Consider the following 25,668-nt stretch of genomic DNA (forward strand, 5'->3'; position numbering starts at 1 on the left):
TCCATTTCCCGGAAGCCCTCTGGCCCCAGATACTTCATCTGGTTGCTCCTTGACTGTCTTCAAATTTCTGTTCAAAAGGCACATCCTGAGAGGCCTTCCTCATCACCTGCATCTCTCTCTACCTTTCTTTCTCTGCTTTAGTTTTTTGTCATATATTTATCACTCCCATATTTATCTTGTTTATTCTAGGTCTTTCTCTACTGGAATGTAAGCTTCTCTGCTGCATGCAGGTGCCCAGGTAGAGCAGGGCTTTCTCTGGCCATGGCAGTGGGAATGAAGGCAGATTGAACATGTTAAGGAAAGGCGGTTAGCTCCCTGGGGCACATGGGAGACTGCGAAGTGGGGTCAAGCTGGCCTAAAGGTCATGAAGGCCAAGCGGCCACCACAGAAGTTGGATAGTATCATAAGCATTATTGAAAACACCATTCCCTGTGTCCTCACACTCATGTCTTCCCTTCAGTCAGTCTTATCAGTGTGATAAGAAATGATTCTCCAAAACTTGTAAATAGACAACATAGATAACTACTGATAAACACTCTCCCTGACTTAACTTACTTAGGCTCCTCTCATTAAAGCCCGACCCCCTGAACTCAGGAAATTTCTAGTAGGAGCTTTTGTTGAAGTGCCAATCTTCCTTTTAGAAACTAAACCACTAGAAGCTTCTATCTAGCTGTCAGTCTTAGCTTCAGAGACAAGGTAACAAACTACAGGAACAGAGAAAGAAACATTTGAGGGAGAGCCTGCCCAGATGAATCAGAAAGTACCGGAGGAGGGACCAACAATCTCTTCAGCCTCATTATAAAGTTAAAATTCCCTTCTGCATATTCATCCCAACCCTAAAGGAGCCTGTGTTCCCTGGTTTCCCGAGACACAGCTTTGGAAATTATTCCCTGTGATCTCCTTATCTGTACAAGTAAAGATGGCCTCGTAAGGCAACTTCACCTGCTGTAATCTCTATCTGTAACTAACTGGGGGGGCAGGCCCACTTTGGTTCAGTAACACTTCGAGCCCTTTTTTCAGGCAGGCCTTGACCTTGGGCTTCCATGTCTATTCTAGCAGAGTCTAATTATTTTTTAAGGTAAAGTGGAGAGGACGCCTGAATGGTGCAGTGCCTTTGGCTCAGGTCATGATCCCAGAGTCCTGAGATGGAACCCTGCATTGGGCTCCCTGCTCAGCAGAGAGTCTGCTTCTCCCTTTGCCCTTCCCCCTGCTCGTGATCTCTCTCCCTCAAATAAATAAAATCTTTAAAAAAATAAAAATAAAGGTAAAGTGGGTATTTTATTTATTTGTACTTAAACCTATAAACCAACCAGTCAACTGGTATTATTATCATGATGCATTGAAATATAAAGCCTCTTTCTACAAAGACTAGAATAATGAACAAATTAGGAGGGTTTTTTGTTTTGTTTTGTTTTTGTTTTTGTTTTCAAATTAGGAGTTGTAGTAAAAACAGCACTGGAACAACTGAGGTCATCAACAAGTAAAACCTCTCAATCTCAGAAAACAAGGATAATCCATCATACATCTCTGTGCTTTTACTTCCTATTCTATTTTTTATTCAAGTTAATTAACATATAGTGAGTATTGGTTTCAGGAGTGGAATTTAGTGATTCATCACTTATACTTCCTATTCTTGAAGTTAGATTCTAGAACCCAAAGATATTCAAGCTAGTATCCTATCTAGTTATCTACAACCAGAAACATCTTTTATCATGTTGTGCACAGTAGCTGATCTACTGAAACCTCTCTGATTAGACTCTAAGCAAGCCCCAACCCCCCGCACCCCTCCGCAGTGGACACAATGAGCATAAAGGGAAACGGAACATCAAGGCAGAGATCCAGGACCTAAAAGACAAATCTTCAGAGAAGTAACACAGCACCAATTGAGACTGATTCATAGATTCATTGTCACACATCTTCAGGCTATATAGTCACAGAGTACTTTGAGAAAGATCCACCATCTGCTGTGTACTAGAATACTTGACAGTTTGCTCTCTTACGGCTTTCCCCAGCAGCTTTCTAAGATGGACTCCACATGGCTGACAAAATCTTGCTGGAACTGGATCTGGGGCAGCAGGGATTCTTCTCCACAGTTGGTTGTTCCAGGCTTGGGAGCACCAGATCTGACTATTCCAGGAACAGTTGCTCCAGGACTGGCTTTTCCAGGTCTGGTTGCTCCCACCTGGGTTATTACAGGCCTGGTTGCTCCATACTGGAAGGTTTCCAGAAGTCTGCATCAGGAATCCCCGGTGATAGGAGTAGAAGCCTGGGTGTTCTGTAGTCGCTGAGCTATTACGAGACACACCGTTCTATCCTGCGACTCTTACGTTGTTGTTTTTCTGCTACCACCGTCATTTCATCCTCTGGTTCTGGAACCAGGTCTTCACCTGCTTATAGCTAAGGTTCAGGAGGCTAGAAAGTTCTCCCATCTGCTGGAAACTGAGGTATTTCTGTCTCTGAAATCTGTCATTGAGTACATATAGCTGGGTCTGAGAGAACATCTTCTCTTTCTTGCCTTGGGCCATAACTTCCTTCTTCACTGTGCTCTCTACAGAAGTGGGTAGTGATTCACTAGTTTTACTAGAAAGAATCAGGGCTGGCCTGAATAAGCAAATCCATGGAGGAAGGAAAAGGAGAGATGGTCTCCATGTGAGGTTCTCAGCAGCTGATATTTGCAAGGGTGCATAATTTTCTTTAGAACCATAAATCTCAGGCATTGAAGAGTTCCTACAATTGGTGCTTTGGGGCAAGATGGGCACTGGGCCGGAGCTAGAAGCCACACTCACTGCAAGGCTATTGTAAGGCAAAAGGTAGCTAGCTGCCTGGTTGTCCAGACTGGGTGGGGAACAGGAAAACTGGGGCCACAGAACCTTAGTTTGCCCATAGCCACAGAGTCTAATTTTAACAATTCTGCTAGGTCAGTTTATCGAGAATCCCTCCATCCTTGATATCTAATCACCCTCCCTATCTCATCAAATTCCTCATCCCCCACCATCCTCCAGGTGCTATCTCATGGCTGGCCTGCCTTTAGCAGAAACCCTGTTAGCTCAGTATAGCAAGTCTCCCTTCTCCTCTCTTCTCATTTTCCATCCACTGACTCTCATTCTGTTCCTTGACTATAAATCCTTGCTTGTCCTTGCTATATTTGGAATCGAGCCCAGTTCTAGATGAGGTTTCCTATCCCCTACTGCAATAGTTCCTGAATAAAATCTGTTTGTACGGCTTAACTTCTGTCCAGCTCTTGTCCTTTTGGATGCTAGGTGTCCTAACAGTGGAGTGCTTAGCATTGCCTAGCAGACCTTTTGGGGGTGAACTGATTCCATGGGCACCTTTGACTGAGTTGGCTATTTTATAATTCTGCAGGTATAGAGGTTAATTTGTGGGAAACTGATCGCAATGCATACGGTTTCTGTGTGAGAGCAAGGCCAGAGAGTCCTGTTTATAGCAATACAAATAAAACATGTCAAGAGATGCCCCTGATTTCTGTCTGGTAAAAAATAAATAAGTAAAAAATAAAAATTACCCCAAAGTAGAAATCATAACTTTAAGTATCATAGTTTATTACTTATCTTTAGGATATTAACCTCCCTTCCATCTGTTAGCAATCTTTTTTCAACATTCCTTTGGTTGACTGATTATTTAAAAAAAATCTCTTGAATATCTCATTTGAATTGGTTATTGCAACAACATTCGGGGCCCCTCATAAATGAACTGAATAAACTCTTGACAGGGGTGCATCATATATTTGCGTGAGAGTCACCTGTTTTGCTTTTTATTTTTTTTTTAAGATTTTATTTATTTTTTCATGAGAGACACAGAAACACAGGCAGAGAGAGAAGCAGACTCCATGCAGGGAGCCCGACGTGGGACTCAATCCCGGGATCCCAGGATCACGCCCTGGGCTGAAGGCAGACGCTCAACCGCTGAGCCACCCAGGCGTCCCTGTTTTGCTTTTTAAAATTATTTTAGGGATCCCTGGGTGGTTCAGCGGTTTGGCACTTGCCTTTGGCCCAAGGCGCGATCCTGGAGTCCTGGAATCAAGTCCGCCTCAGGCTCCCGGCATGGAGCCTGCTTCTCCCTCCTCCTGTGTCTCTGCCTCTCTCTCTATGTCTATCGTAAATAAATAAATCTTTAAAATGAAATTATTTTAGCAAATCACCTCAGCAGGACTCACTTGACCAAGGCGGTGTAAAAATACAACCTGCTATCCCACTACCCTACTCTTGTTCCTCGAGCATATATATTTGTTTGTGCAGATTGTTCCCCCCACTAGCAGTTTTCCAGGGCAAGGGCTTCTGTGTTCGTTCACTGCTGTATTTTCAGGGGACCCTCAGTAAAGACTCAGTGAATGAATGAAGGACTGAATGGGATGCAGTCTGGAGCAGGGGAGTGGGGCCTCCCCACTGGCCGCTAAAGCACGCTAGCTGTCTTTGCACTCCTTTAAGTGTTCCCTGGATTTTTTTTTCTTCTACTAGGCCTGACTTTTGGACTTCCATGTTTGTCTCTGCATTGTCCAATTTTGGCAGGATTCCTGCTAAATAAATTTAGCCAGAATCTCCCATCCTTGATATCTGATCATCCTGGATATCCAATGGGGTTCCTCACCCCCCCTTCCCCAAAGTGCTCTTTATCATCCAGGGCTGCCTTCAGCAAGAATCGTGTCAGGCCGAGTCAGATCCAGCAACCAGAATCCTAACCCTGGATGATGTTTTCTCTGCCTCCTTTGCCATCCACTGACCCCCCCCCCCCCCCCCCCCCCCCCCCCCCGGTTCCTTAGCTAGAAAACTTCACTTTTCTTTGTTGTATTCTGAATGGAGTCCGACTTCTGTCCCTGCCGGGGCCAGCCCCCGTTGCAGTGGTCCCTACACCTGTCACGACGGCCGCCCTTAAAGCCTCCCTAACGGGGGATGCCTGGGCGGGTCAGGGGCTCAGCGCCTGCCTTCGGCCTAGGCTGTGATCCCGGGGCCCCCGGATCGAGTCCCGCGCCAGGCTCTCTGCCTCTCTCAATCATAAATAAATAAAATTAAAAAAAAAAAAGAAAAGAAAAAGCCTTCCTGATAGAGTTTCAACAGGGGTCACGCGTGAGGACTCCTTTTCTCGGATGGTTACAGTCATCGCTTTCTTTAATAGTGTCTCCGCATCATCTGCGGCGCCGGCGGTGCGAGCGGGAGCGGGCGCGGGCGCGGGCCGGGGGCGCGGGGCGTGCGGGGTCACCACGGACTCGCCCGCGCTCCCCGCCGCGAGGACGTCCCGCGTGTCTCCCGTGCTCCACCCGCAGAGGCCCAGCCGGGAGCGCAGGGCGGCGGGAGCGGGGGGCAGCGCAGCCGGGTTCTTGCCCCCGCGGGGTGCACGCCGGCCGCGGTCGGAGCCCTCCGGTGCCGGGGACCCAGGGCGCCGGGCCGGAGCGGCTCGCTGGACTCCCTGCGGGAAGACCCGGCCGGGCCGCCGGGCGCCGAGCGGCCGCGCGGTCCTCGCAAGTGCAGGGCGGGCGGCCTGCGCGGCGGAGGCGGCGGTCGCCCAGGAAGCGGGTGCAGCGCAGCCGGCCTCCCCGCCGGGTGTCAGGATGGCCGAGTGGTCTAAGGCGCCAGACTCAAGGTGCTCACCTTCCCCGCGGGTGTTCTGGTCTCTGAATAGAGGCGTGGGTTCGAATCCCACTTCTGACACAGACCTTTTGTGTGCGTCTCCTGAAGGACCCCCACACCATCCCAGGGACTGCTGGCGATTCTTTTTGCCCCCGAGAGACCCTGAGGTCGCCGAAGTCCTCCCGCAGCCCTTTCTGCGGGCGTGCGGAGGCGAGGGCCTGGGGAGGCACCCAAAGTCCTCCAAGCGCACTTCCCCTCCGACTCGCGTCATCGCTACATGTTTGGTCTAGCACCTCGGGAGCGGCGTGAGCGTGCCTTCCCTGGTGGTCTAGTGGTTAGGATTCGGCGCTCTCACCGCCGCGGCCCGGGTTCGATTCCCGGTCAGGGAATGGATGTTTTCTTTCCACCTTCAAAATACACCCAGTAGCTTTTCTGTTTTGGCAGAAAGGCGTTATGATAAGTGAACGGTGCGTCTGGCAAGGTCTTATGCGCCGGCTGGAGGCAGCGCTAACCGAGGCAAGGCGCCGCCCCCGGGCTGCCCCGAACCTGGACGGGTCACCTGGATCTTAGCTGCTCACAGTGACGCAGGCAATTGTGGATCTAGGGAAGTCTGGTAAATCTCCCTCATCCCAACATCTACCTTATTATTTTGAAGATATGTTAAATAATTCAACTAATGGCACAAGGGACGTTTGGGTGGCTCAGCGGTTGCATGTCTGCCTTAGGCTCAGGTTGTGATCCTGGGGTCCTGAGATTGAGCCCCACATTGGGCTCCTTGCAGGGAGCTTGCTTCTTCCTCAGCCTATGTCTCTGCCTCTGTCTCTTATGAATAAATTTTAAAAAATTTTTAAAAATGACACAAAAGACACAGATATTCTCTCTACCTAGATACAACCCTGGTTAATATTTTGCCACATTTCTCTCTCTCTTGCATCCCCAGCCTGCCACCCGTGTGACAATTGCAGAGCTCATTGCGCTATTCAAGTTAACACATCAGATGCCAGTTCACATTCAGATTTCTCCCAATTGTTCCCCAAGTATCTTTTATAGCTTCTTTTTAAAAAGCTTTTTTTCTAGGAATTTTCACTGTTCATTTTCCTATTGTAATGCCTGTAGAAAACAATATATTGTGATAATAAGAACAGTTAGACCACATTTAAATTCTATTTTCTTAACATTTGTATAATCTGAGCCTCTATACCTAATTTGTTGTTTTTCAAAGTATTCATTTCTCCTTGGGCACCTTTTCTAGACCTCCAGGCCAAGACTGAGCTAGGGTACACACTACCTCACTATGGGTTAGATCCTGCTTTCCCAGACAGTCGCAAATCTGGCACAAAGAACTTTGCTTCCTGTTTTGCTGTGCTCTAGCAGTTGCTGTTGTCCTTGTTGTTTGTTGTAATTTAGTCCAGTATGGAGCAAGGTGCAGTGAATGATGGATGGCTAGGTAAGTGGTCAGGCTGAGATGAGTAAGTTCCGACTGTGTCTTTCCAGCTGAAGGCAAGTTGCTTATCCTCTCTAAAACTTAGTTTTCTAACCAGCAAAACTGACCAAAGGATGAAAAAGAAAGAGAATAAAATTCTATTTAACCTCTAAGTTTAATTTTCAAAACTTCTCTCCATCTTCAAAAGGAATTGGAAGGGATCCAAATACATGTAAGAACAAAAGAAAAAGAAAGTTGAAAGGACAAACATCTAAATGTAACTTTTATGATTTCTTAAATGATTTTCTGTAAGTGCTAGGATTATGAAAATCCTTAATTTTCTGTAACTCTGTAATTTTATGCATATGCTAATTTTCCTACCATGGGTATATATAATTTATTAGTAGATGAATACACTTTACTTGAAAAATTACTCATATTTTACACAAAAATCAGCTCAAAATGAATCACAGATTTAAAAATTACATTCAAAACTATAACATTTTAGGAAAAAAATGTAGGAGAAAATTCTTAGGACTTCAGGCTTAGTGAAGAGTTCTTAGATAACAATAAAAGTATAATCCATAAAAGAAAACATCATTAAATCAAAACTTGCAAGAATTAAACATTTATTCTGCAGATCTTAGGAGGATGACAAGACAGGGTATAGACAGAAAAAGAAATCTATAAACCACGTATCTGACACCGGATACATAGAGAACTCTTAAAACTCAGTGGTAAAACAATAAACAATCCAATTTAAAAAATAAGCCAAAGACATGAAAAGACATTCATGTTTATTTTATTGAAGTAGGAATGAAAATCACAATGAGATGCCACCATCACCACCACAATGAGATGCAGAATGACTAGAATAAAAAGTAGTGATAACACCAAATGCTAGTGAAGATGAAGAAAAACTGTATCACTTATTCATTGCTGGTCAGGATGTAAAATGGTACAGCCACTCTGGAAAGAGTCTGGCAATTTTTTACAATACTAAATATGCACTTACATTACAACCCAGCAATTATATTCCTGAGATAAAGGCCTCAGGATAGATAAATAGAGAAATGAAAACTTATGTTCATAAAAAAACCTATATACAAATATTCATGGCATATTTATTTGTAACAGCCAGAGCCAGGGAACAATTGAAATGCCCGTTGGTAGGTGAATGGTTAAACAAACTGGAGAATAGGATTCATAGAATAGCACCATAGAATACCAGAGAATTCTACATAGCAGTAAAAACATATGAATTATCGATAAAGGCAACGAACTTTGGTAGAGCTCAGATAATTATGCAAAGGATCACTCTCAATCTCAAAAGGTCATGTACTGTATGATTCCTTTTATTTATCATTCTAGAAATGACAAAATTACAGTGAAGTCTCAGAAGGGGCAGTCCAGAGAGCTGGGGCCTTGGGGGCCTGTGGGGCTTTTCCCTGGAGGTAACATTGGTGTGCCTAGAGATCTGGGGTCTCCCTACCCAGACAGGTGCTGGGAATAGAGAACTTGGAAGGAAGACAGGGACTCTGACTCATGCTCTTTAGGGCCATTAGGAAGACAGCTTCCCATTTCTCCATCTTACCTGACTCTGACTTCAGATGCCCTCCTCTGGAGCACTTAAAGGACTGGTTAAAATAGGGAAGACAGGAAAAGTATTTGTCTGTCTAAATGGTGGGCTGGAAACCTACCCTGAGGGAGTTCGAAGGAGGCCCTGTCATCTTTGTTGGGCCTTCCCTATTCCCTCCCTCCTTCCTCCATTCACAGTGAAAGATTGATTGAGCAAATCATCAACCAAGTGCCAGGTTCTGTGTTACCTTAAATGCCTCTTGGACCAAGGTGCAGTTGAAGAAAAGGGAGAAGAAGGAAGAAAAGAGACCAAGAGGAAGGAAAGGGCGGGGGAGGGAAAGAGGTGGTAAGAGGGAGGGAGGGAACACATGACCAAATGAATGCCAAGTACTTTCCAAACTTGGACATGCAGATCAGTTAAAGAGTAGACATATAATAGTGTTTATTAAGTCACTGAAAAGAATAAGAAAAAGTCTTTACCTTCAAGAAGTTCCTATGTGCAGGGATCCCTGGGTGGCGCAGCGGTTTAGCGCCTGCCTTTGGCCCAGGGCGTGATTCTGGAGACCCGGGATCGAATCCCACGTCGGGCTCCCGGTGCATGGAGCCTGCTTCTCCCTCTGCCTATGTCTCTGCCTCTCTCTCTCTCTCACTGTGTGCCTATCATGAATAAATAAAATTAAAAAAAAAAAAAAAGGAAGTTCCTATGTGCAAATAGAAAATAGCTGTACTGAATAACAACTCAACCGCTCGACCACCCATTCAAACCTCTTCACTGAGTTACTCTGAAATACACCTGAATTCTGGCAGAGTACAGAGACTCTCCTCCAGAAGGACGCTGCACCGAAATTGCTCAGCTTGGCCTTCCACCCCTGGCCAGGCTTCTAGTACCTGCCTGGAATTCCCAGAACACAAGGGATTCGACACACAAGCTCCTCCTGCCCCCTTTCAAGCCCAGGCACTCGAGCACCTCCAGTTCTTGACCAGCAGCTTGGTTTGGCTGAATGTGGCTGGTGAGTAGAGTGGTGTGGTGAGTGTGCTCTCCAGGGTGAGCAGGGGAAAATTGAAATCAGTGGAGGTAACTGTCATATATTTTGTGTAGAACAGAGAAATGGCAGGTATACGCAGCCATTTGTCCATGTGAGGGTGTGTGTGTGCATCTGTGGGGCAATGTGGAGGTCATTATATGTGCCAACACCTCCTGGCTCATGTCTTCCTTTAATCTCTAAGTCTGTATATGGGTAATGTGACATACACAGGTGTACACAGGTGTGGGAAGTGCCCACTGAATTTTGAGCTCCAGAGATCATCCCCTGGTCCACAGTGAACTGTAGGCCAAGGAGGAGAGTCTCTTACCACGGCTGCTCTCTCTCATCATATAGTTTGCAGGTATGTTATACTTAAAATTGATACACAAAGATAAAAAGGTGAAAACTATGTGACTTGTTTATTGTCTCTTGGACAAAATGATTTAGATGAGGCTTGTAAAACATTGCAACAGTACCATTCAGTTTTACAATCAATTTGAAGGGTCATGATGTACCTTTTATTTTATTTTATTTTATTTTATTTTATTTTATTAATTTAATTATTTCATTTGTCTCATCCAGAAACACTCCCACAGACACACTCAGAATGTTCTTTTTAAATTGAGATGTAATTGACATATAATGTTGTGTTAGCTTCAGGTGAGCAAAATAAAATGATTTGATATATGTAAATAATCCAAAATGATCACCACAATGAAATTTAATTCACATCCATCACCTCACAGAGTTACAATTATTTCTTGTGGTGAGAACTTTTAAAATCTACTCATTAATAACTTTCAAATATTAACAGTAGTTACCATGCTGTATATTAAATATTATTTAACAATAATTAAATTATTAACGATAGTTACCATGCTCTATATTAAACCCCTATCACTTTTTATTTATTGATTATTTAAATTTTAATTAGTTAATATATGGTGCAATACTCGTTTCTGGAGTAGAATTTTGTGATTCATCCACAATATCCCATGCTCATAACAAGTGCCCACCTTAATATCCATCCCCCATCTAGCCCATCCCCCACCACCTCCCTCCATCAACCCTCAGTTCGTTCTTTAGAGTTGTGTCTTATGATTTATTTCCCTCTCTCCTTTTTGTCCCTTCTCATATGCTCATCTGTTTTCCTTCTTAAATTCCACATATGGGTGAGATCACACAGTATTTCTCTTTCTCTGCCTGATTTATTTTGCTTAGCATAACACGCTCTACCTCCATTCATGTCGATGCAAATGGCAAGAGACATTTATTTTATAACTGGAAGTTTGTACCTCTTAACCCTCTTTATCCAGTTCACCCACCCCCACCTCCCACCTTTTTAATTAAATAATTAATTACCTCCCACCTCATTTGAATCCAACTGCCTGCAAGAAGCCCCCCATCTCCAAATACCATGCCTTTGGAAACTAGGGCTGAAATATGAATTTGGGAGAGAATGGATCACTTCAGATCATAACACCTCTCCCCCCTCCCCCCCGGTTCTCTTTGAGGGTAAGCCCATTGCCCCTTCTGTGTGCTGGGAGCCTTGTGGGCCAAAACCTGCCGCAACAGGCTTAGCTACCAGAGTGGGGCAGTGCTGGGTGGCAAAGGAGGGGAGAGAGGCAGAATCCCAGCTCCCAGCTGTGCAGGAAACACTCTCTGACCCTGGTGTCCAGGCCACAGTGTCCCTGGGGTACAACAGTCAACAGTGGTTGGGCACTTCTTCCGAGCCAGGTTCTGTACTTTACATGCATAATTCATTTAACTGTAGAGCACCATTGCCTCCGTTTTACAGTTATGAGAGCAAGACTCAAAAACACTAAGTAACCTAAGAGATCACACCACATACCTAGAAATGGTGGAAACAGCAGAGCCTGGCTCCTGGTCACTGCATGTTGTTGGACTCCCCACATAGGAGAGGAGGTGGCACCCTGGGGCCCATGGTCCAGAGTCAGCCAGAGTGCTCAGGACACACCACACTTCCACCAGTCAAGCATGTGTGGGGTCCCTAAATGTCTTGTATATTTTCTTCTCCCTGCTAGAGATCCCTGTAACGAGCATCAGACTAATATTTCCACAATTGGGCAGACAAAAAGCACAATGCTGCTTGTGTTGAAGCTTTTGGAAACTAACTCTTCAGGGTGAGTGGTTGCCAGTCACAGAACTCCTGGGATTCCTGTGGTTCTGCAGGAAGAAGGGAGCGAAGAACGGAGGACCTGCAGATGTGGAGAGCTGGAGCACTAACATGTTGACTCACGAGACTATATCAACAGAAGCTCCCAAACTCTGGCAATTCTAGTTGCTGTGTGTTCCGTGGCTGGCCCTCCTGCAGCTTCACGGATTTCTCATTTGGTCAGTGCTACTTACCTCCAAGCCTCAGAGAGTGGAGGGCCATTTTGTTACCATGTGCTTTCCTGGGTGGCACTCAGGGCTTGTGAGGGTCCTCCCCACCTCCCTGCCCCCTACTTCCTCACTCCCTATATGTTAAATAATTAAAATATAAATAAAACATTTAAAAAGGGAGACATCAGCTCACAGCTTCTGGAATGGCTAAAATCAACAACACAAGAAACAGTAGATATTGAGAGGATATGGAGCAACAGGAACCTTCTTGCACTGTTTGTGGGATGCAAACTGGTGCAGCCACTCTGTAAAACAGCATAGAGGATCTTCAATTAGTTAAAAATAGTACTACCAATTGCACTACTGGTTATTTACCCAAAGGATACAAAAAAAACACTAATTCAAAGGGATACATGTAACCTTATGTTTATAGCAGCATTATTTACAATAGCCGAGAAGCAACACACACGTCCATTGACTTCTTAAAAAAGATTTTATTTATTCATTTGAGAGAGAGAAAGAGAGCACAAGTTTGGCAGAGGGACAAGCAGGGTCCCTACAGAGGGACTCAATCCTAGGACACTGCGATCATGGCCTGAGCCTGAGGCAGACTCTTAACTAACTGAGCCACCCAGGCACCCAAGATGTCTATTGATTGATGGATGGATAAAGAAGACATGGAATATATTCAGCCAAGAAAGAAAGACAGAGAGAGAGAGAGAGAGTGAATGAAATGCTAAAACGGAGGATTCGTCCCAAACGTAAGAACAAGTTCAGGTCATGGACAGAGATCTAAGCAAAAGAGATGTAAGTAATATGCCTAATGGAGAATTTAAAACAGCAATCATGAAGACACTAACTGGGCTTCAGAAAAGAACGGTAGACTTCAGAGAGGCTTTTACCACAGAAATAAAAAAGTTAAAAAGAACTTAAGATAGTTATACTGCTGAAAGCAATCTACATATTTCATGCAATTCCTATCAAAATACCACCATCATTTTTCACAGAACTAAAACAAACAATCCTAAAATTTGTATAGAACCACAAATCTCTGAATACCAAAGCAATCTTGAAAAAGATTGCAAGGGTCTCTGGGTGGCTCCATTGGTTAAGTGTCTGATTCTTGATTTCAGTTCAGGTCATGATCTCAGGATCCTGAGATTGAGCCCCAAGTCAGGCTCCATGCTGCACGTGGAGCCTACTTAAGATTCTCTCTCTCTCCCTTTCCCTCCCCACTCCCCTTTCTCTCTCTCTCTCTGAAAGAAAGAAGAAAGGAAAGAAAGAAAGAAAGAAAGAAAGAAAGAAAGAAAGAAAGAAAGAAAGAAAGAAAGAAAGAAGAAGAAAGAAAGAAAAGAAAGAAAGAAAGAAAGAAAGAAAGAAAGAAAGAAAGAAAGAACTGGAGATATTATGTTTCCAGATATCAATTATATTACAAAACTGTACTCATCAAGACAGTATGATACTGGCACAAAAACATACACATAGATGAGTGGAGTAGAATAGAACAACCAGAAATGGACCTTCAATTCTATGGTCAACTACTCTTTGACAAAACAGAAAAGAATATCCGATGGAAAAAGGACAGTCTCTTCAAGAAATGGTGCTGGGCAAATTGGACAGCCACATGCAGAAGAATGAAACTGGACCATTTTCTTACACCATACATAAAAATAAACTCAAAATGAATGAAAGACTTAAACATGGGATAGGAAGCCATCAAAATCCTAGAGGAAAACACAGGCAGCAACCTTTGTGACCTCAGCTGCAGCAACTTCTTTCTAGACACGTCTCCAAAAGCAAAGGAACCAAAGGCAAAAATGAACTATTGGGACTTAATCAAGATGAAAAGCTTGTACACAGCAAAGGAAACAGTCAACAAAACTAAAAGACAACCTAGGGAATGGGAGAAGATGTTTGCAAATGACATATGGGAATGCAAACTGGTACAGACACTCTCAAAAATAGTATGTTGCTTCCTCAAGAAGTTAAAAATAGAGCTACCCTGCCACCCAGCAATTACACTACTTGGTATTTACTACCAAGGGTACAGATGCAGTGAAACAGTAGGACACTTGCATCCCAATGTAGAAAGAGCCCAGATGTCCATTGACAGATGAATGGATAAAGAAGATATGGGGCATATATACAATAGAATATTACTTCATCAGAAAGGACAAATACCATTACATCAATGTGGATGGAACTGGAGGGCATTATGCTGAATGAAATAGTCAGTGAGAGAAAGTCAATTATCATATGGTTTCACTCATATGTGGAATATAAGAAACAGTACCAAGGAATATAGAGTAAGGGTAGGAAAAATGAAAGGGAAGGCATCAAGAGAGACTCTTAACTCTAGGAAACAAACTGAGGGTAATTGAAGGGAAGGTGGGTGGGATGATGGGTTAATTGGGTGATGGGCATAAGGAGGTCTCATGATGTGATGGGCACTGGGTATTGCATGCAACTGATAAATCATTGCACACTACATCTGAAACTGAGTACTCAATATTAGTATATATTAGTTTCAGGTGTACAATATAATGATTTAACTATTCCATACATCACCCTGTGCTCATCACACAAATTGCACTCCTTAATCCCCACCTGTTTAACCTAACTCCCCACCAACCTCCCCTCTGGTATCCATCAGTTTGTTCTCCATAACTAAGAGTCTGTTTCTTGATTGTCTGTCTCTCTTTTTTCCCCTTTGCTTGTTTGTTTTGTTTCCTAAATTCCACATAAGAGTAAAATCAGATGATATTATCTTTTTTTGACTGATTATACTCTCTAGCTCCATCCACATCATTGCAAATGGCAAGATTTCCAATATTTTTTCTCTTTTCCTGTCTTAACTACAATATTTTACCAACTCTTCATTTTTAAGCTTTTTCTTTTTTGACTTTCATATTTCTACAATGACATGTCTTAGATATATTCTTCATTTTTGGATTCCCTTCAACATACTCAATTTAATTTCGTTAGACATATGAGTTATGGGTTTTTGCTTTTTGGTTTTTTGTTTCTTCTGTCTTGTTTTGTTTTATAATGGTGAAAGTTAGTACCATCTAGTACATAGATCAAAATACACCCAGAACCAAGTAGAACACCGTGTTGGTTCATTCTGTGAGACTATATTCTCTCTTCCTTCCTATTTGGCCCCCTTCTTTTATCTCATTTATGTTTTTCTGGTCAATGTGGAGGCTTTGTATAAATTTTACTGTTTTGTATCAATTTGGAATTGAGCATCTTCTAACATACAGAACAAAAGACATTCATAATCAAGAGGATCATCCTCTAGGTCCCCTTGGGGAGAATATATTGTCTTTCTACCACCACTTTCTCACCACCACTCCCTTTATTATTTTCTTCTTCTTCTTCTTCTTCTTCTTCTTCTTCTTCTTCTTCTTCTTCTTCTTCTTGGTATTTGTTTTTCTTTATACTTACTATTTGTTTTAAAATCTGTTTTTCACTGTAGTAGTCCTTTTGTTTTATTTTGTTCTCTTCTGCTTTTTCTTTTATTTTCTGGTATCTGACATCTTCTGAATCATCTAGAGTGTATTTTACTTAGGTTGTGGTTGATATTTGTGACTCTGCTCGCTCATATAGCTACTCTGCACTGGACAAAATGACTAGATGGAAGAATTCACTACAAAAGAAAGAAACGGAAGCAATACTCTCTGCCACAGAAATGCTGAATGTAGATTTCAATACGATGTCAGAAATTCAATTCAGAAGTACAATTATAAAGTTACTGGTGGCTCTGGAAAAAAGCATAAAGGACTCTAGAGACCCTCTTACTGCAGAATTGAGATCTAATCAGGCCAAAATTAAAAATACTTTAACTGAGATGCAGTCCAAACTGCTCTAACTACTCGGGTTAATGAGGTGGGAAAGAGTGATGACATAGAAGACAAGTGGATGGAAAGGAAGGAAGCTGAAGAAAAAGAGAAAAATAATTAAAACCCATAAGGAAAGGCTTGGGGAAATAACTGATAGCTTGAGAAGGAAGAATATTCATCTTATTGGGATTCCAGAAGAGGCTGAGAGAGAGAGAGGACCACAAAGTATATTTGAACAAATCATAGCGGAGAACTTCCCTAATCCAGGGAAGGAAAGAGGCATTCAGATAGAAGAGACAGAGAGGACGCCCTAAAAAATCAACAAAAACCATTTGACACATCTTATTTATTTATTTATTTATTTATTTATTTATTTATTTATAAATAAATGATTTTATTTATTTATTCATGAGAGACAGAGAGAGAGAGAGAGAGAGAGAGAGAAGCAGAGACATAGGCAGAAGAAGAAGCAGGTTCCATGCAGGGAGCCTGATACGGGACTTGATCCTGGGACACTGGAATCACACACTGAACCAAAGGCAGACGCTCAGACACTAAGCCACCCAGGCATCCTAACACCTCACATTTAATAGTGAAACTTGCGAATGTCAAAGATAAAGAGAAAATTCATAAAGCAGCTTGAAACAAGAGATTCTTAACTTATCTGGGGAGAAATATCAGATTAGCAGCAGACCTCTCCACAGAGACCTGGCAGGCCAGAAACTGCCAGCAGGATATATGAAGGGCACTAAATGAGAAGAACATGCAGCCAAGAATACTTTGTCCAGCAAGGCTCTCATTCAGAATAGAAGGAGAGATAGAGTTTCCAGGATAGACAAAAACTGAAAAAATATGTGACCACCTGACCAACTCTGCAAGAAATATTAAGGGGGACCCTGTAAGAGAAACAGGGAGCCCAAAGAATCAATCCACAAAATAGGGACTGTGTAGGTAATACTATGACACTACATTCATATCTTTCAATAGTTACTTTCAATATGAATGGGCTTAATGATCACATCAAAAAATGCAGGGTACCAGACTGGATAAAAAAGAAAGAACCATCTATACGCTATCTACAAGAGACTTATTTTAGACCTAAGGACACCTACAGCCTCAAAATGAAAGGTTGGAGAACCATTTACCATTCAAATGGTCCTCAAACGAAAGCAGGGGTAGCAATCCTCATAGCAGATAAATTAAAGTTTATCCCAAAGACTTTAGTAAGAGATGAAGAGGGACACTGCATCATACTTAAAGGGTCTATCCAACAAGCGGACCTAACAATCATGAATAGTTACACCCCTAATGTGGGAGCTTCCAAGTATATCAATCAATTAATAACCAAAGTAAAGAGACACCTAGATAATAATACCTTAATAGTAGGAGACTTCACCACAGCACTCTCAGCAAAAGACAAATCTTATAAGTAGAACATCAACAAAGAAACAAGGGCCTTAAAAAAAAAAAAAAAAAAGAAACAAGGGCCTTGAATGATACACTGGACCAAATAGATTTCACAGATAGATACAGAACATTACATCCTAATGCCAGTGAATACACGTTTTTCTCAAGTGCACATGGAACTTTCTCCAGAAAAGATCACGTACTGAGTCACAAATCAGGTCTCAACTGATACCAAAAGACTGGGATTTTCACCTGCATATTTTCAGATCATGATGCTTTGGAACTAGAACTCAATCACAAGAAGAAATTTGGAAGAAACTCAAACACGTGGAGATTAAAGAGCATCCTGCTAAAAGATGAAAGGGTCAACCAGGAAATTAGAGAAGAATTTAAAAGATTCATGGAAACTAATAAAAATGAAAATACAACTGTTCAAAATTTTTGGGATACAGCGAAGACAGTCCTAACAGGGAAATACATCACAATACAATCCTCCCTCAAAAAATTGGAAAAAACTCAAATACACAAGCTGACCTTGCACCTAAAGGAACTGAAGAAAGAAGAGCAAATAAAGCCTAAACCAAGCAGAAGAAGAGAGATAATAAAGATCAGAATGGAGCTCAATGAAATAGAGATGAGAAGAACTGTAGAACAGATCAACAAAATCAGGAGCTCATTCTTTGAAAGAGTCAATAAGGTAGAAAAATCCCTAGCCATCCTTATTAAAAAGAAAAAAGACTGAAATTAATAAAATCACGAACAAAAGAGATCACAAGCAACACTCAGGAAATACAAATGATTTTAAAAACATATTATAAGCAAATATATGCCAACAAATTAGGCAATCTAGAAGATGTGGATGCATTTCTGGAATCCCACAAACTGCCAAAACTGGAACAGGAAGAAATGGAAAACCTGACAGGCCAATAACCAGTGAGGAAATTGAAGCAATCATCAAAAATCTCTCAAGACACAAAAGTCCAGGGCCAGATGGCTTTCCAGGGGAATTCTATCAAACATTTAAAGAGGAAATAATATCTATTCTACTAAAGCTGTTTCAAAGGATAGAAAGGGAGGGAATACTTCCAAGCTCATTCTGAGGCCAGCATCTAAATGTGAGACAAGAATCCATCAAAATCTTAGAAGAGAACACAGGCAGCAACCTTTTTTAACTTGGCCACAGTAACTTCTTGCAAGATACATCTATGAAGCCAAGGGAAACACAGCAAAAATGAACTATTGAGACTTAATCAAGATGAAAAGGTTCTGCACAGCAAAAGAAACGGTTAACAAAAATAAAAGACAACCTAGGGAATGGGAGAAGATGTCTGTAAATAACATCAGATTAAGGTCTAGTATCCAAGATCTATAAAGAATTTATCAGCCTCCACACCCAAAGAACAAGTAATCCAGTCATGAAATGTCAGATGACATGAATAGATATTTGTCCAAAAAAGACATACACATGGCCAACAAGCACATAAAAAAAATGCTCCACATCACTTTCCATCAGGGAAATACAAATCACAGCTACAATGAGATACAGATGCAGTGAAACGGCAGGACACCTGCAGCGCAATGTCTATAGCAGCAATGTCCACAACAGCCACACGGTGAAAGGAGCCTCGGTGTCTTTAGACTGATGAATGGATAAAGAAGATGTGGTCTATATACATGGAATATTACTCAGCCGTTAGAAAGGATGAATACCCACCATTTGCTTCGACGTGAATGGAACTGGAGGGTATTATGCTGAGTGAAGTTAGTCAATTGGAGAAGGACAATCATATGGTTTCACTCAAACGTGGAATATGAGAAATAGTGAAAGGGATATAAGGGAAAGGAGGGAAAATGAGTGGGAAAATTAGACAGGGTGAAAACATAAGAGACTCCTAACTGAGAAACGAACAAAGTGTAGTGAAAGGGGAGGCGGGTGGAGGGATGAGGTATTGGGTGACAGGCACTGAGGAGGGCACTTGATGGGATGAGCACTGTGTTATACTCTGTGTTTTATTAGCAAAGAGATAGAGGATAGCATTGTCAATAATGTGCATATATGAATTATTGAATTATTACCAGCCTGATACTTGAATGTACTTCCATTACACAAAGAAACATAGTTGTTCATATTAATCCCAATGTGATCCCCTAAATGAGCTCTCACCTAAGTACCAATTACTCCTTGTGCTAAGCAATGAGAGTGATTTGGTACCAAGGGATTCATTACTGTCAGGATTCCATTAGGAATAATTTTTGCTCCATCTAAAAGCTTGATCTTTTATTTAGATTATACAGACTTAGGTATTGAACAAATGGCACAACTGAAGAGGAAAAATGTCTTCCTAGGTGGTTGCGATGGGAGATAATGTTTGGAAGGTTTGATTTACATTTTGGGAAAGTATATTTATAGTTAAAAAGTTTCAGCTTTTTGCAAGCCCATACTAGACTCTTGCCACTTGCTTTCTTGCTTCCTCAAGGGGGAGGGCGGTGTGTGTGGCTGTGTGGCCCAAGTCTGGCCTTTTGGGGAAAAGGAGTGTTGTTGGAAGAAAACAAATGATCATCATAATAAATCCTCATTAATCTATGCCACTTGAGATCTTTCCCTGGAGTAGGCAATAGGAAACTTTAAAAAAAAATGATGCTTACTTTTCTGTGATAATGAAAGGCAATCAACAGGGAATTATAGTAGAAGAATCAAAATTTTTCAAAGAGCAGGCTAATAAAAAAATCCTCAGGAGGGCAAAATGCGGTTGCTTCTTGTAGCCAATACACTGGAGATAGATCATATTTCTATATGTTTACGTGCATTATGTACATGTGTATGTTGTATATACATTTATATTTATTTTAAAAATATTTTCTCCTAATGCTAACATTTTATGTAAGCATAACACTGTTATCAAAACCAGGAGGTTAATCTAACTGTTGGCCTTATTCACATTTCACAAGCCTTTTCACTAGTGTCTAACCAGGATCTTGTATTTCATGTGATTGACATCTGCTCTTAGTATCTTTCCATCTTTGAGCACTCCTCTGTCTTTTCTAACTTTGACACATGGTAAGATTACTGCTCACTTATCTTGCTGAGTGACTCTCAGCTTACTTTTGTTTGTTGGCTGTTTTCTCATTATTTGATAGATGTCATGGATTTTTGGCAAGAATGCCACAGGAGGGCTATTGTTTCCATAGCAGGGGATACCTGATGTCAACCTGTCTCGTTAGTGATAATGTAACCTTAAATAGCAAAGAAAGGTTTTTAGTTGGGAGATGGTGGAGGGAAACACAAGTGCCACAGCAAGCAGACTGTCTCAGACTAGGTGAGCAGTCAGCTATTGCTTTGGGAAGTCAGTCCACTCACTGCCAGTAGGGGAACTTGTACTCTAAGAGGAGTACAGGCCTGGCCTGTGCAAAACCACCATCCCTTCTTCAAGGGCTAAAAAATATGGCTGGCTTGATGGAAGGCATGGGCCTTGGCTTCATTAATCCTGTCCTCTATGTGACTGTTTCCCAAACACATTTGACCATGTCCCATAGTAATAACAATAACAGGAATGATGAAAATAACAAAACTAATGACACTTACTGAGTGAGGTACAGGACTAAATGTTTTATATTTGATATTTTCCATTTAATTTTATGACATCATGGGATAGGTACTATCATTATGTTTATAATTCTTAGATTTAAAAAAAATGACATCCAACATGATCAAGAAACTCCTAAGAGGCTTGCCAAGGTTCAAGTTCAGGCCTCCAAGTTCTCAGGGGTGACCCTTCACCACACATCATGCTGTTTCCATGGACCCAGGTCACTCATGCATACAGCATATATCACACACACCACACACCCAGCACACATTAGATGCATTATGCATATCACATGCACACACCCACTCCACACATACCCCTTCCCACATATCACATGCACCACACACACATGCACACTCTATACACACCATACACATACACAATGCCCCCCCACCACATGCGAACCACACACTCTCACATACATAAACACAATTACACATACTCATACAGTCATTACTGAAATAAAATTTGTGTAGATTTATCTCTACCAGGTGTGATGCTCTGAAATTTTGTCTCTATTTCATTTTTTAAAATGATGCACTTTGCCAATTTCATTAATGATTCTATAAAGGTGGGAAAACCCTGCTTGTAGCCCATTTGCTTGAGAGATGCCAACATGATCATTTCTTCTGTGTGTTAAAACACAGGGCTAGATAGCAGTGGAACCCAGAGGTGAAGACAGAGTGCACTGGTTGTGCTGCAGGAATTTTTGATAAAATCTTTAATTATGAGTGTGGAATATGGGTTACACTTTTTGACCTTTCCCATGAAAATTTTGAAGATGCTTGATTCAATGATTTATCTCTTTTATTCAACAAGAAATATGTACTTCAAAGAAGAGTCATAGGGCCTGGCAGGCAGGGCAAGAGGAGCCTGGGAGTGCGAGGGCCACGGCGCTGCCTGGGAGCTGCGCCTGGGCTGGCCGGGTGGCCCCGCGGTCCCATACAACCTAGGGACGTGAGTAGTTTGAACCAGTTCATCTCATTGCAAAGAGGCATTTTTTACCATCTGTGAAAACTTCCTTGTAATTCATTTCTTCTCCCTCCAGTATTAAGAATTATACCATATTAAAAAGATAGGAATGAATATCCTAAAAAAAGAAAAAGGAAGACATTACACCCTTCTCATTACTCAGATTCCTCTGGAATAAGCAGGTTTGCAGATTGATTCAATGGAATTTTTTCTGATCATTGTTATAGTGTTTGTTCTATGAGACAACCAGACTTAAAATATTTTGACAACAAAGATGATGATTCTGATACAGAAACATCAAATGACTTGCCAAAATTTACAGATGGGATCAAGGCCAGAAGTAGAAATCAGAACTACCTGGTTCCCAACCCTGTACTTAGAATTCTAGACCACACTGCCTTTTCTACAGAAAAATCTGCTGATATTGAAATTTGTGATGAAGAATGTGACTTACCTGAGTCAGCCAACCAACAAGCTCAAGAGGAGAGTCCTATAGAAGTTCACACTGCTGAAGATGTTCCAATTGCTGCAGAAGTGCATGCAATTTCTAAAGATTATGATCTAGAGACCGAAAACAATTCCTTGGAGAGTCTCCAAGACCAAACTGATGAAGAGCCACCAGCTAAACTTTGCAAAATTCTAGATAAGAGCCAGGCTTTGAATGTGACTGCCCAACAAAAATGGCCTTTACTGAGAGCTAATAGCAGTGGCCTCTATAAGTGTGAACTTTGTGAGTTCAACAGCAAATATTTTTTCTGATTTAAAGCAGCATATGATCCTGAAGCATAAGCGTACTGATTCAAATGTGTGTCGAGTATGCGAGGAGAGTTTCTCTACCAACATGCTTTTGATCAAACATGCCAAACTGCATGAAGAGGATCCCTACATTTGTAAATACTGTGATTATAAAACAGTAATTTTTGAGAACCTCAGCCAGCACATTGCAGACACCCATTTTAGTGACCACCTCTACTGGTGTGAGCAGTGTGATGTACAGTTCTCATCAAGCAGTGAACTCTACCTACATTTCCAGGAGCTCAGCTGTGATGAACAGTACTTGTGTCAGTTTTGTGAACATGAAATGAATGATCCAGAAGACTTGCATAGCCATGTGGTAAATGAACAGGCATGTAAATTAATTGAGTTAAGTGATAAGTATAACAATAGAGCACATGGACAGTACAGCCTGCTAAGCAAAATTACCTTTGACAAATGTAAAAACTTCTTTGTATGTCAAGTATGTGGTTTTCGGAGTAGACTTCATACAAATGTTAACAGGTATGTTGCTATTGAACATACTAAAATTTTTCCTGGGATCCCTGGGTGGCGCAGCGGTTTGGCGCCTGCCTTTGGCCCAGGGCGCGATCCTGGAGACCTGGGATTGAATCCCACATCGGGCTCCCGGTGCATGGAGCCTGCTTCTCCCTCTGCCTATGTCTCTGCCTCTCTCTCTCTCTCTCTCTCTCTCTCTGTGACTATCATAAATAAATAAAAATTAAAAAAAAATAAAAATTTTTCCTATGTTTGTGATGACTGTGGGAAAGGCTTTTCAAGTATGCTAGAATATTGCAAACATTTAAATTCACATTTATCTGAAGGGATTTATTTATGTCAGTACTGTGAATATTCAACAGGACAAATTGAAGATCTTAAAATTCATCTAGATTTCAAGCATTCAGTTGACTTACCTCATAAATGTAGTGACTGCTTGATGAGGTTTGGAAATGAGAGGGAATTAATAAGTCACCTTCCAAAAAAAAAAAAAAAAAAAAAAAAGCCCCCTTCCAGTCCATGAGATAACTTGATTATTTTCTTTAACTGCCACAATGTTAATGTAAAATAATAAATCTTTTTGGATATGTTAAATGGAAAAAACAAAAACAAAACAACAAAACAAAACAAAACAGAAAACCAAAGGAGAGTCATAAGATAACGGTTTAAAATGCTTTTAAAAAATGTTTTAAAGGAGAGTCCAGCCACTGGTAACCAAAGTCTATATAGCTAATTTGTACTTTTCTGCAAAGAGCAATAAAATGAAAACTCTTTGCAGTAAAGAGTTGACCCAGAAGTGTCTAAACCTTGTACATTCCAAAGAAGGCCTCTGTGGCTCCTGAGAAGTAATCTATAAGCTCTTGGAATATCCTGCTTGATAAAATGTCTTCGTTTAATGGGGCTTGGGTAGTCCAAGGAAGTCTATGCCAAGAACTTGACTTCTATTGGGGGCCTTGAGCCATATAGTATCAACTTGACTTTTGGGAGAGGATGGAGACTAAATTCAGCCCCCCAGGCAGTCAGTCATATGTGACTAACTCCCAGTAAAATCACCAAGGACTCAAGTAGGCTTCTCTGGTTGACAGTACTCTGTATCTGCTGTCATACATCATTGCTGGGAGAACTAAAGGCTGTCTGCATGTCTCTACCAGAAGCAGATAACTACAAGCCTGCACCTGGTATTTCCTGGACCCTGTATGTTTTATCTTTGCCAACTTTAATCCATATTCTTTCACTGAATAAACCACAACCATGAATATAACAGCTTTTCTCAGTTCTTTGAGTCCTTCTACGAACCTGAGGGTGATGTTAAGGATCCCCAAGAAGTCTGGACACACACAGGGGTGGTGAGAGTGTGGGCAGTGAGGGGTCTTCTGCTCAACAAAGTGAGCTTGTGGCAGCACTGCCTTTGAGAACACTGTGACTGAGTGACTCTGCCTCTGAGAAAGCAGCTGAGGGGGAGGCAGGAGCATGGTCACGAGTGAGGAAAGGTTCCCATGTGCCTTGGTGGACCAGGAGAAACAAAGTCAAGGTTTTTTTCTTTCAGAACCTCACTACTGGAACCCTTATTGAATTGGAGAACTGCTTTTCTGATATTGCTTTGGAAGAGAGGTAGTTAAAGTAGAGGGAAATGGGTTCATTTAGGGAATAGGGAACTGCAGTCTGAGACATCCTGGCTTCCACTCCCACTGCGGAGGTTCAAGTTCAGGGGCCCCATTTTATTTACAGTGAATGATTTGATGAAAGAATAAAGTGACTGGGATCCCTGGGTGGCACAGCGGTTTGGCGCCTGCCTTTGGCCCAGGGCGCGATCCTGGAAACCCGGAATCGAATCCCACATCGGGCTCCCGGTGCAAGGAGCCTGCTTCTCCCTCTGCCTATGTCTCTGCCTCTCTCTCTCTCTCTCTCTCTCTCTGACTATCATAAATAAATAAAAATTGAAAAAAAATTTAAAAAAAAAGAATAAAGTGACTGATTTGAGAGTGACTTAGTGATGGTCACCATCTGTGAGCAGATAAATACATTTCAAGAAGAATTCAACCTAAAATCCCTGTTTTATCTCCACATAACTGAAACAGAAACCTATGCTCCTTCCTTGGGATTTGTCTAAATCGGCTGGGCCTCCTGACCAGGTCTGGGAGGCCAGTGTCCTTTCTTTTCCACTTGCAGTGGAGATCTTGCCTGTGTGCATGGGCAAGCATTGAGACTGGCTTAGCGATCCAAGCTTACCCAGCTCAGCTTCCCTGGTCAGGAGGATGGGTGGCCCTGGAAGGGACCCTGCTTCCACCCAGCATCCCAATTCACTCACCCTCATGACTAATGTTTTCACCCAGACTTGTAGCTTTAAGTATCATTTATACTCTCTAGCCAATTTCTCTCTCCATCCAGGATCTCCCCTTTGAATGGCAGGTGTGTAACAGGCACCTGACATAGAACAGGTGAACCTCTTATCTCTGTCCACCCCAGACCTTCACTGCTCCTCCCACTGCCATATTTCTGGTCTTAATAATGATACTTCCTCACTTCTAGCAATTCAACACAAAACCTGGGGGAGTCAGCCCAGACTCCTCTTTTGCACTCACATTAGCAAATTCCATCCACTCTACCTTCAAATATAAGCCACCATTTTGTAGC

The 25,668-nt window shown here is 41.9% G+C and overlaps 1 protein-coding gene, 2 non-coding genes and 1 pseudogene across 3 annotated transcripts; 3 read left to right on the forward strand and 1 right to left on the reverse strand.

Moving 5' to 3' along the window:
* Nucleotides 1-1,259: 1,259 nt before the first annotated feature.
* On the reverse strand, nt 1,260-5,853 carry LOC100685141 (annotated as a pseudogene).
* TRNAL-CAA lies at nt 5,558-5,663 on the forward strand. Its single transcript has 2 exons — nt 5,558-5,595; nt 5,618-5,663. It is a non-coding gene; the product is annotated as a tRNA-Leu (tRNA).
* Nucleotides 5,854-5,899: 46 nt separating the features above from the next.
* TRNAE-CUC lies at nt 5,900-5,971 on the forward strand. The gene has a single exon. It is a non-coding gene; the product is annotated as a tRNA-Glu (tRNA).
* Nucleotides 5,972-6,995: 1,024 nt separating this feature from the next.
* LOC106559805 (zinc finger protein 639-like) lies at nt 6,996-25,249 on the forward strand. Its single transcript, XM_038560571.1, is given in 4 exon segments — nt 6,996-7,029; nt 21,866-22,512; nt 22,514-23,085; nt 25,204-25,249. Coding segments are annotated over 4 exon segments (1,299 nt in total).
* The last annotated feature ends 419 nt before the right edge of the window (nt 25,250-25,668 follow it).

Source organism: Canis lupus, chromosome 16 (assembly GCF_011100685.1).
Source record: "Canis lupus familiaris isolate Mischka breed German Shepherd chromosome 16, alternate assembly UU_Cfam_GSD_1.0, whole genome shotgun sequence".
NCBI classification, from domain to species: Eukaryota; Metazoa; Chordata; class Mammalia; order Carnivora; family Canidae; genus Canis; species Canis lupus.